Raw genomic sequence first — 13252 nt, 5'->3', positions numbered from 1 at the left:
GGACCTTCCCACGCGGGGCAGTGTGGGGAAGACAGACGGGAGGGGGCCGTGGAGGAAGGTGGTACAGAAGGACTTGGAAGGGAAAGGACCCCCAGGGAGGGTGCAGGCTCGGGAAACTGGGGCCTCTGGTGGGGGCAGGTGGGCCCCACAGGCTGCCTCGGGCCACTTCCTCATTGGGACTACTTTGTCTTTTCCCAAAAACACAACGGGCTGCCCCCCACCCCCACCGGAGTGTCCCTCACACACTCACACTCACACACACTCACACACACTCACACACACACTCACACACACTCACCCGTGAGCAAACGGGATGGAGAGGAGCTTCCAAGCACTTAGAGCAGGGATTAGCTAGTTAGTTAGGGATTACTCCTACCAGCCACTTGGGGAGACGGCCTCATGCCCGTCAAGGTAAAGCAACAGGCCTGAGGCTACAAGTAGAGGCCCCGAGGGGCGGCGGGCAGGGGGTGGGGGCAGAGCCGGGCAGCCAGCACCTCTTCCCCAGCCTGTGCCACGGGCACGGGTGGACAGAGAGGGAGGCCGTGGGGTGGGCACCCCGCAGAGCCCGGGTCCCCGCGGGGGGGAGGGGGTGCATGTGTTCTGGCCGCTCAGCCCCCCGTCCTCCCTACAGCGCTGCTGCCCCATCAGTTGAGATGCCTCGAACCACAGGTTTTGCTTTGTGGGTCTTCTCTGCGGGTTTCCTGCAGTTGGGGTTGGAGGCGCAAGGGGAGGCCCCTCAGAGGCATTAGTGCCCAGAGAGGGGCCCCTCCCATGTGGGCCTGTGGTCCTCCCCCTGCCGGCCAGCCCACGGTGGCCTCCTGATGCCCCCCGTGCCCCCTGGCGCTCCGAGGGTCTAGACACAGGCGGCAGAGGGCTGGGGGCTGGACAGAGGGCTTCTCTGTGCCATGCTGCCCCTCCAACCCCACCCATCTCTCTGTCTCCCTGCTGGTTAGGACTCCTGGCCCCTCTCTCCTCTCTCAGAAGTAGGCCCATTTGGGAAAAGTCCCCCCAGAAAGGAGAATCACAGATCCGAGGCACCCAGGTTCCAAGTCCCTTCCGGATCAGCCTCCGGAGACGTCAGCCAAGCTGGGCCCAGGCCTATCGGCTCTGAGACTTGTCGTGCGTGGAAGGGGCTGCGTGGGCTCCAGGAGGGGTTTCCGGGAGCCCCTCGTGTGCAGGGGCAGGTTCTGTGCATCCTACAGCAACACTCCTGCCTCCCAGAACCGTGTTTCCTCGTGGCCCAGAGTCCAGGCGCAGCCCTTGGCCATTCAGAGAGTGTCAGTGGACATCTGGGGAGCGTCTGAACTGTTACAAAGCATTCTGAGTCGCTGGCCAGAAGCTGCTTCTCCAGGCCTCGGGGGGACAGCCTCTTGCCCTTCCCAGGTCCCTATTATTCAGAACAGGCCCTTGGGACACGCTCCAGGGATCAGAGGTAGTGACCTGTCGCGGCAAAGACCGAGGCCTGTGGTGACCGGGGCACAGGTGTCCTGGTGGGCCGGGTGTCAGAAAGATCTGGTAAAGTCAGGGCAGGGGGTAGTGACCTGTCGCAGCAAAGACCGAGGAGACCGATTCCTCGGAGAATCGGTCAGCAAAGACCGAGGAGACCGAATCGGTGCCTGGAATCGGTCTCCTCGGTCTTTGCTGCGACAGGTCACTACCCCCTGCCCTGACTTTACCAGATCTTTCTGACACCCGGCCCACCAGGACACCCCTGCTCACTAGGACACACCAGACCTGGATACCCCCTCCTACTTTGAGGCTTCAGCCCCTCCCTCATGCCCTCTAAGAGCTGGGGCTGGACTTCCCAGGAAGTTGGCCCAAGATGCTGCTGGCTCCCAGGCTCTGGATTCAGAACCCGGAGCAGGCACTGAACAGAGCAGGTGTGGGGATGGGAGGGGACCCTGCTGCAGCTTCCCCGCAGGGTCCAGAGGTCCAACGGCGTCCCTCTCTCAGCAGGGGACAGCATTCGGGTCTCCTAGTAAATGACCCGCTCAGAGATGCACACCCTAAGAAGCACGTTCAGAAATCAGTGGCAACAACAAAGTTAATAATGCCAGTCACAGGCGTGCTGGCCGCCAAGGGTGTGCTGAGAGGCCGGGCCTCTGCAGGCCCCAGGTGTCAAATGGAAACTTTCCACCCTTTAAGAAAACGGCATGTTTTTCTTACGTTCGAGTGATCTGCATGCTAGTGTGGGCATGCACACGCGCACACACGCACACATGCATGCACATGCACACTCACACCGACTCATACGCAGCCACACACCCCAACAACACCTTTACCTTCTAGAATGTTTTTCCGCAGCCCAACGCCCCAACTCCCCTTGACAGAAGGCTCTGTTCTTAGATGCAGTGGCCTCTGCTTTCTCACATGTGGGATGGCTCTGCTGGGGCTTCTTGCAACCCTGGGGGCTCCCTTCATCACCAGGCCAGGGCAGCAGTCTGCTCGGTGAGCAAAAGGGCCATCCTGCCGCCTCTCTGCCGGGCTCCAGGGGCTCCTGGGACAGGCATCTGGTACAACAAGGGCCTTGCCATTGCCCAGGGGGTCTGCTGAGGCCCAGGTGCTGGGCTGCCTTCCCACGGGGCCCGAATACCTGGTCCCTCATTGGGCAAACGGCAGAGTGTGCAGACTCTCGCACACAGGATGCCTCTGACCCTCCCCGGTTCTCTCTCCCCTCACCAGATCTCCGAAGACCTGAGCACTGAGAGGCTCTGCATGGATGCTGGTCAGGCAGGCTCCGGCAGCTGGCTCAAGTACATCCGGGTGGCATGCTCCTGCGATGACCAGAACCTCACCATGTGCCAGATCAATGAGCAGGTAGGTGCAGAGTTTGCACACGGGCCTTCAGAGCAGTCCTGGGGGTGGGGCGGGGGGGGCCTCTGCCCCCAGCCCGATGAGAGGGGCCTGCTGAGGTGAAGGGTCAGCTGCGGCTCTGCCAAGGACTTTTGCCCAGCCCTGTCCCACGGCGGGGGCAGCGATTTGACACTTGGCCAGCACTGAGTTTCTGGGAGATCAGCGACGCCTCACTGTTGCTCCATCAGAGACCTCGGGGCAGCTTGCCAGGGCTCAAGAACCAAAAGATGGCGGTTTCCGTGAAGGAAAGCCACGGAGCGGCAGGTCCTGAAACCACACGGGTCCCCTTCCCTGCTCATGTTGCCCCAGGAGGGAGAGCCGGCCGATCACTTATGAACTGTTGTCTCTGGGGCTCGGTCTGGCCAAGCTCTCTCAAAAAGGGCCAGCACTGCCCTCCGGCAGTGCCCTGCAATCCCTGTGGCTTCCCAGCCAGTCTGCGGAGGAAACCGGCCTTGTTTGGGCAAAAAATCCTGGCCCCGCTGGTAGCCAACTGATCTTTCCTGAGCTCGGTGGCCCTGACTTCAGCCCCTGGCCCCACCAGGGCCAAGGGACACCTCACTTCTGCTGCCAACCCTCCTGAGGTCGAGGACACCGCTCAGCACGCTGGATCCACGCTAGCGATGGTCCGTGCTGCCCGAGGACCACAAGCACTGCTGGTCCTCATTCCTTGTGGTGGCTGTCCAGGCCGTGAGTGGAGCAGGACAGAAGATGCCATATGCAGAGTTTCTTTCGACCAAGAAGGCCACGCATCCCCGGTGCTGGGAACTCTTAGTCCATGTCTTTAATTACAAGTTTGCAAATGGCCCCTGGAGCCTCCACGCTCCGGAGCCAGGCCCCTCAGGCACATTTCCACTGAGCTCCCAAAGCGCCGGGCTCCTTGGGACGCTGGGGGGCCCAGCCCCTCCCATCAGAACAATTTGCCTTTGCCTATAATATCTTGGGGTTACACATGAGATTTCATCTGCAAAAGGGATTCCACTGCTTTCAAAAATGTTTTCAGAGACCACATAACAAAGGGTACATTCTCCCATCGCCTGTGCAAACCATTAAAAGCGGTTCGAGGCTCTTGACTTCAGAGAAACAGTTTTGCATTAAGAAACACAGAGAGCACACACCAGGGAGGTCCCTAGGACCCCCATCAGCTGTCCTCCAGCCCCCTCCCTCTTCTGCTCAGGCTCCTTCTCGGCCCTGGGGCCCAGCCTGGATTGAGCAGATTCCTGCTGGACACAAGCTGGTGCTTGCTTCACAAACCGGTGAAATTTGAATCCACCGCTGCTCCTGGGATGTCTACAGCTTGTACTTAGAACCCAGCATTTTGAAAATTAGGTGGTTTTTTCCCCTATTACCAAAAAATACTGCAGAAATTAAAGCAAAAGAAGAATCATAAAAAATTAGAACTTAAAAAAAATACTTTTCCTTACTCCAAATGAAGGTGAAATGTGAGTGAAGGAGAATCGGATGTAGGCACGTGGAAAGAGATGTGCTATCCAATGCCCCTTCCTCTGTGGACCGCGGTGTCCTTGGTCGTGTGTCCACAAGCTGGGGGGCCACGGAAGGAGCACCGTGGGGCCAGGCCCGGGAGGGCACTTTTGTGAGATACAGAATAGAATAACGAAAGATCCGGATTCTTTATTTAAAAAAGACGTTTGTTAGAGTGTTTGAGCCAAACTTTAGTAGCAAAGTAGGTACCTTTTTGTGGCCAGCTTCTGGAAAAGCAAACAGATGCGTGAGCTTCTCAAAGAGGGGCCTGTCTTCAAGCATCCTTGTTTTATTATTAAATTTCAGGGGAACGTGCATGTCCGCTCCACGTGAAATGGACTGCTTTGCAGCAACGTCTTTCCATCTCTTTCCACCAGGGGGTAGATACTTTCCGCTGGGATGGAATGATAATCCTTAACTCTTACTGGTTCTCTTAGCCCCACTTTGGTCCCCAAATGCTTACTGTTCCCAAGGGTCCACCATAGGGTCAGAAACGCTCCCAGCTCTTTTACTCAAACCCGATATGACATCAAGTGTCCTTCAGACCCCTCCCCACCTGCTGGATGTTTCTCTCCAGCACGGCCTCGGGGGATTAACTATCCCTGGTTCAGCTCACAAGCTCAGAGGGAACTTGGGGTGCCCATTTAAGCATATGCAACACTGACATCACCCGAAGCATCGAAATTGTTCTACCTGGGGCATTTCAGATCCCCAGCCCTCTGAGGGAGAGAGGAGCCCCCCACCCTTGCAGCACCTCTGAGGATCAAGCGGTTGCCCCTGGTGTTACAGAGCAATGAGGTGCCCACCAGCATCCCTCCTGAGGAGGCGCACCTGTAGGCTTAACCAGCCACGTGGAGTGGCTCCCAAGTCATGCAGGGAAGCAGGAGTAGGGCAGATGTGGGAGGCTGGTCACCTGGGCACCAGGTCAGGAGGTGCTCGGAAGACTGTCAGGTGCCTCAAATTTCATTCCAAAGTCTTGCCTTTGCGTTTCAGATATCAGAGGAAAATGTGCAAATTGTGGGGCACAGTTTCCTTTGCAAAATAATACTAATAATTTTAAACTCTAATAATATGAGAAACTGCTCTTAGATAAATCCACACAGGACTCAATAGTCATTGGATGAATAAAGCGAATTTTAGAAATGCCTTTTTTTCAATTATTTATTTATGTTGAGAGAGAGAGCGTGAGCAGGGAGAGGGGCAGAAGGGCAGGGAGAAAGAGAATCCCAGGCGGACTCCATGCTGAGCACGGAGCGCGAAGCAGGGCTGGATCTCACAACTGTGAGATCATGACCCGAGCTGAAATCAAGAGTTGGACACTCAACCAACTGAGCCACCCAGGTGCCCCGTGCCCCTAGAAATGTCTTTTTTTAAAAATGATTTTATTTATTTATTTGACAGAGAGAGACACAGCGAGAGAGGGAACACAAGCAGGGGGAGTGGGAGAGGGAGAAGCAGGCTCCCCACTGAGCAGGGAGCCCGATGCGGGGCTCGATCCCAGGACCCCGGGATCATGACCTGAGCCGAAGGCAGACGCTTAACGGCTGAGCCCCCCAGGCGCCCCTCTAGAAATGTCTTTTTGAAAGGGATATAATAGACTGTTTTTAGTTTAAAAAAAAAAAAACAGTTTTTTCAACAGTCTCCCCAAGGCTGACTTGCTCCCTCTCGGTGGCCACAGAAAGTGCCTCCATCCCCGTCCTGACACCGGTTGCTACCAAGTGGAATAAAAATGTCCCTGAAATATTAATAATAAAACAAAGATTTTTGAAGACAGGCTTCTCTTTGAGAAGGAAACATTACATGATATTAATGGGGTTTCTCAGATTTCCGTAATCCCAAGGGTTTCAACCAGGATTTCCTGCACTTACGGACACCCCCTGCCACGCACACACACAAACGCACGGAAGTGCACAATCCCCCTTTCTCTCTCTCCATCTCACACACACACACACACACCAGCTCCCAACAGCACGGACATAGAAGGGACAGCATCCAGACTGAAAGTCGAAGATCCATAATGCAGGGTGAGGTTTGCCAGATGGTTTTCAGAAGCTCAAGTCACATGACCTCAGCCTCAATTTTGAGAGGACGAAGGAGACGGGGCAGGAGGAGGTCTCAGGGTCGAGAAGGGAAAGTCTCTGAAGTCACGGCCCCCAGAAGAAATGATCGGGCAGAGGAGGAGGCAGCTCTGAATGGGAGACGTGTCCTCTGGAGAGAGCCACACATCTCCATTCACTGTGGCACCCGCGCCGTGAGCTCAACCCTGCCTGCAGCTTCTCATTTGTGCCACGAGACCCCCTGCTTGGTGCCCTGTGGCTCTGAGCGGTCCCAGCCCCAGGGGCCCTCGAGGACAGGTGGCCTGCTGGTCACTCTGCTCTGTCTTCTCTGTGGCTCCGGATGGGGGAGCCCAGCTCAGCAGAGGCCACGCCGGGCCATGAATTTCCTCCTGGACTCAGGCCCATCAACTCAACAGTGACCTGGGGCTTGTTACCCGCATGGAGCCTGCAGACGGGTGGCCAGGCTGCTGGGAACAAAGCGTCCACAGCAGGCAGCTAGGGGGACGGAGCTTTTCTCCGGGATTTTTGGGGGTGGTCAGATCACAGCCGAAGAGACTGGGGTGCTTTGATTTACCTTTCCCGCTTAGTGTAAACGGGAGGCAAGGGAGAGCCCACGGGCACCTCAGTTCAGTCTGGGTGGCATGACGCCTCCTCCGGCCCCGGGCGACTTCACCTCCCTCTCCCCCTGCTGCCTGTCAGCTCCTGCTTTTCCTTTCGGAAAATCTGAGACACTCAGATCACCCCTGGGTGGTTCTTTCTCCTGCAATTATGAGCAAACGAGTTCATTTGAAATGTTTCAGGAGACAGACAGGGTCTGTCCCTGGATCGGTTTCAATGTTCAGAGTGAAAACAAGAGCTGGGGAGTAAGGCACGCGCGGAGGCCTGGTCACTGCGCGGCTCTCTCCCTGCCCCGCCTCACCTCCCCAGGGCAAGGATGTTGGTGGCGGGACGTCACGTGGCCAGCGAGGCTGAGGATGGTGTGACACGGTGCTGGGGTCACAAACAGACATTGGGGAGCATGAGTCAGGGGCTCCAGACCGCCCCCAGCACACCGAGGAGAGGCCAAGAGGCCCCCGCCGCACCCCCAGGGCCGGCCGGGCGGCGGGGGATCCCCAACAGCACCGGCACATTCCCCGGAGCAGAGGGGCCGGGGCTCCCGAAAGTGGAAGCAGACGAGCGTGTTAAAGAAAGGCATTTTGTTCGCAGATGAGCCGACTGATAACCACGCGGGCATGAGAGCTAAGGCTCGTTCGTAATGCAAACCCGGTGCTCCCGGCCGAGCGTGCTGCCCAGGCGGCTTCGCTTTTGCTTTCGCTTCCTCTCCCTCAACGCGGACCCCTCCGCCTGTCGCCCGTCGCCCGTCGCCTGTTGCAGCGTGCGAGCGATCCGCCGGGGTTGGCACTCGCGGGATGGCATCCAGCACCCTGTTCCTTCCTCCCTCTGCTCTCGTCCCCCACGATTTTCTCAATTAAACATTGTAAACGGATTGGCCGGTTTCAATGGTAGCTCGCAAACAATTAGATACAATTTCCCCTTTGAAATGAAAAGGGCAGGGGATTCATTGTAGCGTTTCTTGGCGGGTTTACAAAAGACTCAACGTATATATCAAATGCCTTTGAGTCCGAAAGCTGCCGAATTTTCCGGCACCCTCTTCAGAGCGGATTCTCTCTCTTCGGCAAAGAATAAGATATAAATTCAACCGTGCCATCACAATATGGGCTGTGATCACTTGTCAGGATTCATCAAATGGAATACTTTAGTAGGAGACGCCACCTAAGAGGGCTGAAGACGTCCCTCTAACGGTGGCCAGGCACGTCTTTGTATGCATAGATGCACTCTCCAGGTCCAAACTGCACCGCCAAGGCAGAGAGAAATGGGCCGGACTTTTCCCCACGTGTGTGCAGCTGGGAAGGTGACCGGACAGAGCAGCAAGACCGCGAGGACATGGACACAATTGCCTCAGCCCCGCAGGGAAGACAGGAGCGTGGCGAGCCCCAGGCATGCCGAGCCGTCTCCTCTGTCGCCCAGAGGAAGGAACTGTTTGCGTGTCCCTGCTCTGGATTCCATGGTTTTGTAAACTCCAAATGCTCAAGCCCCTAGGCAGCCTCAGGGCCGGGTGTCCATAGCCTTCTCCCAGGCACAGACGGCCCACGGTTTGGGGAGAGCAAGCAGTGAAGACTCACAGGAGCATTGGCAGAGTCCCTGAAGCCGTGAGACCGCACGGGCCTCTTCAGCGGCCCCCGAGAGACAAAGAAGCCCAAGAGCCGGCGTCCTCCCTCCAGCCAGGCCACTCTGCTTCCGCTCGCTGGGTGGAATTGTCTCTCGTGAACAGACCCTCACATAGCACACCGGGGGTCTCCGCAAATTCCAGCATGATTCCCAAAGCCAGGATGGACAGACAAACACACTGAAAGACACTTTGCCCATGTTACCGAGACACTCCTTGAACGTTTCTCAAACTGGTCCAAGCAGGGAGCGCTGGACCACCCTCATGTTTCTGAGAAATGCATCTGCTCTGGGCGGCGGAGGGGGGGGGGGCAGCGGGGGGAGCGTGGCCACCCCCTCCCGGCCTCCTCACTGCCCCCCAGGGTAGTTTGGGTGGAGTTCCTCATAATTTAAATTGTAAGGTTCTACAATTAAGTAGGAATGAAAATCGTGGAACTTAAATCCCCATATTCAAGATCAGTGTCTATCCCTGTGAGTTGATTTGATATTTAAAAAACAAATTCGAGGAAGTGGACCAACCTGACAGCCATTTTAAATTTGAACTATTTGGTCTGAAAGAATGTTGTTAAGGGGACAGTGACGTTCGTCTTTAGCAAGGGTCTGTGTGCATGAGCATGGCCTGTGTGAAATCCAACTTTTCTCAGGCAATTTCCCCACCTGGCATTGAGAACATGGCCATTCACTCGTGCCCGAGCTCCGTCCACCTGCAAGGAGCCGCCTCCCCGTGTCGGGACAAAGAGAGCACAGTTGTCGCTCGGAGGACCTGGGTTTGGTGCAGTTCGCCCATACTTGGTGGACCCGCCGACTTTGAAACAAGGACCTGACTTCAGACAGGGTCTGTTTGGCCTCGTTCCTTTGAAAGCTCTTTAAGAGCAGACGTGGATTGGCTCCCGTGAACTCAGCTGTTGTGGCTTCCCTAGCTCTCAGATCCTGAAACCAGAAGGAAGGTTCCAGCTGGGCTTTGCCCAGCTGCACACCCGGAGCCCCGAGACAGGGTTTCAGGGACCTGGGGGCTGCAGCTGTTTGGGGGGGGAGGGGGAGGGGAGGCTCTGGGGTGCTGTCCCCTGCACGGACCTCGTTCCTTTCCCTGCGGAGGCTGACCTGGCATCAGAGGGGAGGGAGCTCTGTCTCCTGGAGGAACAGACCCCCACCCCCCCAAGGGGCGCGGAGTGGAAGGGAGCTTACCAACCCACATCGGGAATTTTGCAGGGGCTTCGGGAATCGTGGATTACAGGCTCAGCTCAGTAAATGCCAATCTGTAACGCCCCAGAAGCCTCAGTCCTACCGAAGCCGAAGCCGGCCTTTGTCCCGGGAAGTGGGCAGAGCCCGCAGACCTGGAACCGTGACTTTCTCCGCGTGTCTGGCTGATAAGGCCTTTGTGCCCCTGGGAACAAGTCGTAAAAACACCCGGCTTCTGTGTGCACCAGAGTCGCCCTCACACCTCCGTGCCCTCGGCACCCGTGGAGTTTGGCAAAGTTCATGCCGACTCTGGTTCACCTCCCGCCCCCCTTCCAGGTGGAGGCAGGTTGGGGACACCCCCACCCCGCACCCGGCCCGGCCCTGCAATTAGCACTAATAGCGATTAATTCCATCTGCCGCTCAAAGTCCAGGCCACTGCCCTCGTGCCCTGCGCTCCAGCCCCGCCAGGAGCCCGGAGGACTGTCTCGTGGTCCTGGACTGGGGAGGGGGGGCCTGCGGTGCACAAAACTGCTCCCCACGGCCAAAAGCGCTAGACCCTCCCTCTGCTCCGTGGCTCTGGGCTGTGCCGGCAGCGGGAACGTGGGTCCCGGGGAGGCTGGGCAGCCTGGGAGTGCGGGTGGGGGCTGCGGAGGGGTCCCAGCAAGGTCGGGCAGCCCTTGAAGCTGGGAGGGGTGTGGGGGCGGGGACCTCGGCGGCCCTGAGCGCGGGTAGGGGATTCCAGGAGGTCCAGCAGCCCAGAGAGCCAGGGTGGGGGGTCCCAGGAGAGCCAGCGGCCCTCGGAGGAGGGGGTGAGGAGGGTGGGGGGTCCCGGGAGAGCCAGCGGCCCTCGGAGGAGGGGGTGAGGAGGGTGGGGGGTCCCGGGAGAGCCAGCGGCCCTCGGAGGAGGGGGTGAGGAGGGTGGGGGGTCCCGGGAGAGCCAGCGGCCCTCGGAGGAGGGGGTGAGGAGGGTGGGGGGTCCCGGGAGAGCCAGCGGCCCTCGGAGGAGGGGGTGAGGAGGGTGGGGGGTCCCGGGAGGCCGGGTGGCCCTCAGAGGGGGTCGGACAGGGAGGCGGAGAGGGGAGGCGGGACGCGCCCAGCGCCCCCCCCCGCCCCCCCGCCAGCCCCGGCCGGCCGGAGTAGGAGCCCAGCAGCCTGGCCGGAGGGAGGACGGGGCCCCAGGAGCCGCGCACGCACGGAGCGGGACGCCAGGTCAGAGCGGGGTCTCGGGGAGGGACGCGGCGGCGGGCGGGCCCACATTGCCCTCTAACGGGGCCCCGAGGGAAGCCAGCCGCGGACCCTCCTCTGTCCCCAGCCGGGCCCCAGCCTGCGCGCCACGGTGGCGCTGAACGCACTTGCCGGATGCGCTGGCCCATGGAAGGGTGCTGAGCCTGCTGATGAATGACCCACCTAACCAGTCGCTCGCTCAGGGCTTCCTGGGCTTTGTTGGAGTGTCCCATATACTTTGGACCCCATTTTGAAATGCAGGGGCTCAAGTGTGATTTTTGTAAAACAATTATTTGGCCACTGGCCTTTTTTAGATAAAATGACACAAAACTGGGATCTTAACAGTTGGCTTAATTACAAGAGTTAGTAAGGTCCAGATTGTACTCTCCATTTTAAAATCTCGTCCCTAATTCGCAATGTATCCGAGAACAATTGCCAATAAAATTAACGAGTGCAGGGGAGAGGAAGTTTGTGCACTCCGTTGGTACCGCGTGTGGTGCCCCGGGAGTAAATCCAGGCGAGGGCTGGGGACCCAGTGGGGCTTTGTGTGTCATCTTGGGAGTTCCCTGCTGTTGTGCCGGGGTGAGTCAGGACCCGCGGTTTGTGAGGGAGTCCACACGGACAGGGCCTGTGGAGGGGAAAAGGGGCCCGACAAGAGAGGAGGAAGCTCAGCCTCCCGGATGTTTCCCAGAGCCTGGGGACGAGGGGAGAGGCAGGAATGGTGTGCGGGCCTGTGCCCAGCTCAGTCTCTGGGTATCTGGGCCACATCCCACTGCTGCTGGACAGTCTGGCCTGACCCCTCACCCCCAGGTCTTCCATGAGGAGGGCAGTGCTAGAGGGCCTCCGGCGGGGGGTCGGGGGTGAGATCAGTCTGGAGAGGCTAGGACCCCTGCATTTCCCAGGGCAGATGGAATCGTCTTGGTCTTTCCCTGGCCTCCTGGTTGGTCCTGCGGCTGGGCCTTCGGGCTCCTTGGTTACGGTTCTCTGGATAGAGACCCAAGGTGGTAGGCAGATGATTGGCCGTTTGACATTTCTGTACTTGAGATGCAAGATCCCTGGTGTCAGCCCCACTCATGTGAGGAGTTGGGACCTGCCCTCCACCCAGGACCTGTGTCACTGCTCTCCAGAGAGGACAGGGGGTTCCAGGCAGGGAAGACCCCAGTCCTCTCCCACAGTCACCCAGGCCTTTGGAGCCCATTCCCTGGCTGCCTTCCCAAACGGGCCTGCCCTGGTGCCCTTCTGAGCCGTAGGGTTTTCCAGATCTTGGCCACACCTCCAGGGCAGACGGCCCCTTTTCCAGATGTGTGTCGGCAAACTACAGAGCTCCTCGGAGTACTGAGGCTGGATGTTCCAAATTCACCTCCCCTTGACCTCAGAGTCTGCTTCTCCAGGCTGCAGTATCTGCCCTGAGCCCCCTGCGCCCCTCCCTGTTCTCAGGGACACCCCCATCTAGCCCCCGATGGCTGTCAGGCACCGAGCTTGCTGCAGGCACACGTGCCCCTCTGCCTTCCCTTGCAAAGGGTGTCCGCGCTCGTGTGAGACTCCCAGCCTGCTGCCCTGGCCCACAGAGCCTCTGTCTGAGCTCATGGCCATTTTCAAAACATGCAGAATCACTCTCGACCCCCTCTAGACCCCAAGCCCACACCCCCCAGCAGCAAAGGGTGTGTTGTATACACACTGAGAAGAGGAGCCTCAGAACCAAGCCGGGCGCTGCTCCCGGATGAAAAGAGAGACCCTCCCTGATATTTCCCACTGGGACACCACCTGCCTGGGAACTTTCGGGCTGATCCTCACTGATTTCAACTTGCATCCCCTTTACCAACATCCAACAACTGGATGAAACAAATTAAAAGGGACTCTAGTCCTTCTGAGCATATTCTACCAAGTTCCAGAGGGGAACCTCTTAGCAGCAATTAGTAGGCAGGTGGAGGGGCCAGCAGGCCGGGCCCTGCGAGGAGCAGCATCGCCTGCGTGTGCCCAGAGTGGCTCTCCGAGCTACAAGGGCGGCTGCCCTCACCCCTTCTCTCTGCTTTTCCGTCCTAGATTTATTATAAAGTCATCAAGGACATTGAGCCTGGGGAAGAGCTGCTGGTGCACGTGAAGGAAGGCGCATACTCCCTGGGGACGGTGCCCCCCAATCTGGATGGTAAGCCCCCCGCCCTGCAGGCGCTCCTGAGGCCTCCCCATCACGTCACACCGCATGACAGGGGCCGCACTTCTGCGCTCCGGCCCCA

The 13252-nt window shown here is 58.4% G+C and overlaps 1 protein-coding gene across 1 annotated transcript in view; it reads left to right on the top strand.

Annotated features, from left to right (window-relative positions):
* PRDM16 (PR/SET domain 16) overlaps positions 1-13252 on the top strand; it is a 209207-nt gene that overhangs the window by 160503 nt on the left and 35452 nt on the right. Inside the window, exons 5-6 of the mRNA XM_028108298.2 lie at positions 2683-2817; positions 13062-13164. Coding sequence (XP_027964099.1) covers positions 2683-2817; positions 13062-13164 — 238 coding nt within the window. The remainder of the gene's footprint in view (positions 1-2682; positions 2818-13061; positions 13165-13252) is intronic.

This window comes from Eumetopias jubatus, unplaced genomic scaffold (genome assembly GCF_037043125.1).
Source record: "Eumetopias jubatus isolate StellerSeaLion01/CBP00866 unplaced genomic scaffold, mEumJub1_p1.0 scaffold_4, whole genome shotgun sequence".
Classification (NCBI taxonomy): Eukaryota; Metazoa; Chordata; class Mammalia; order Carnivora; family Otariidae; genus Eumetopias; species Eumetopias jubatus.
The sequence above is the reverse complement of the archived record's forward strand: the minus strand, read 5'-3'. Positions and strand labels throughout refer to the sequence as shown.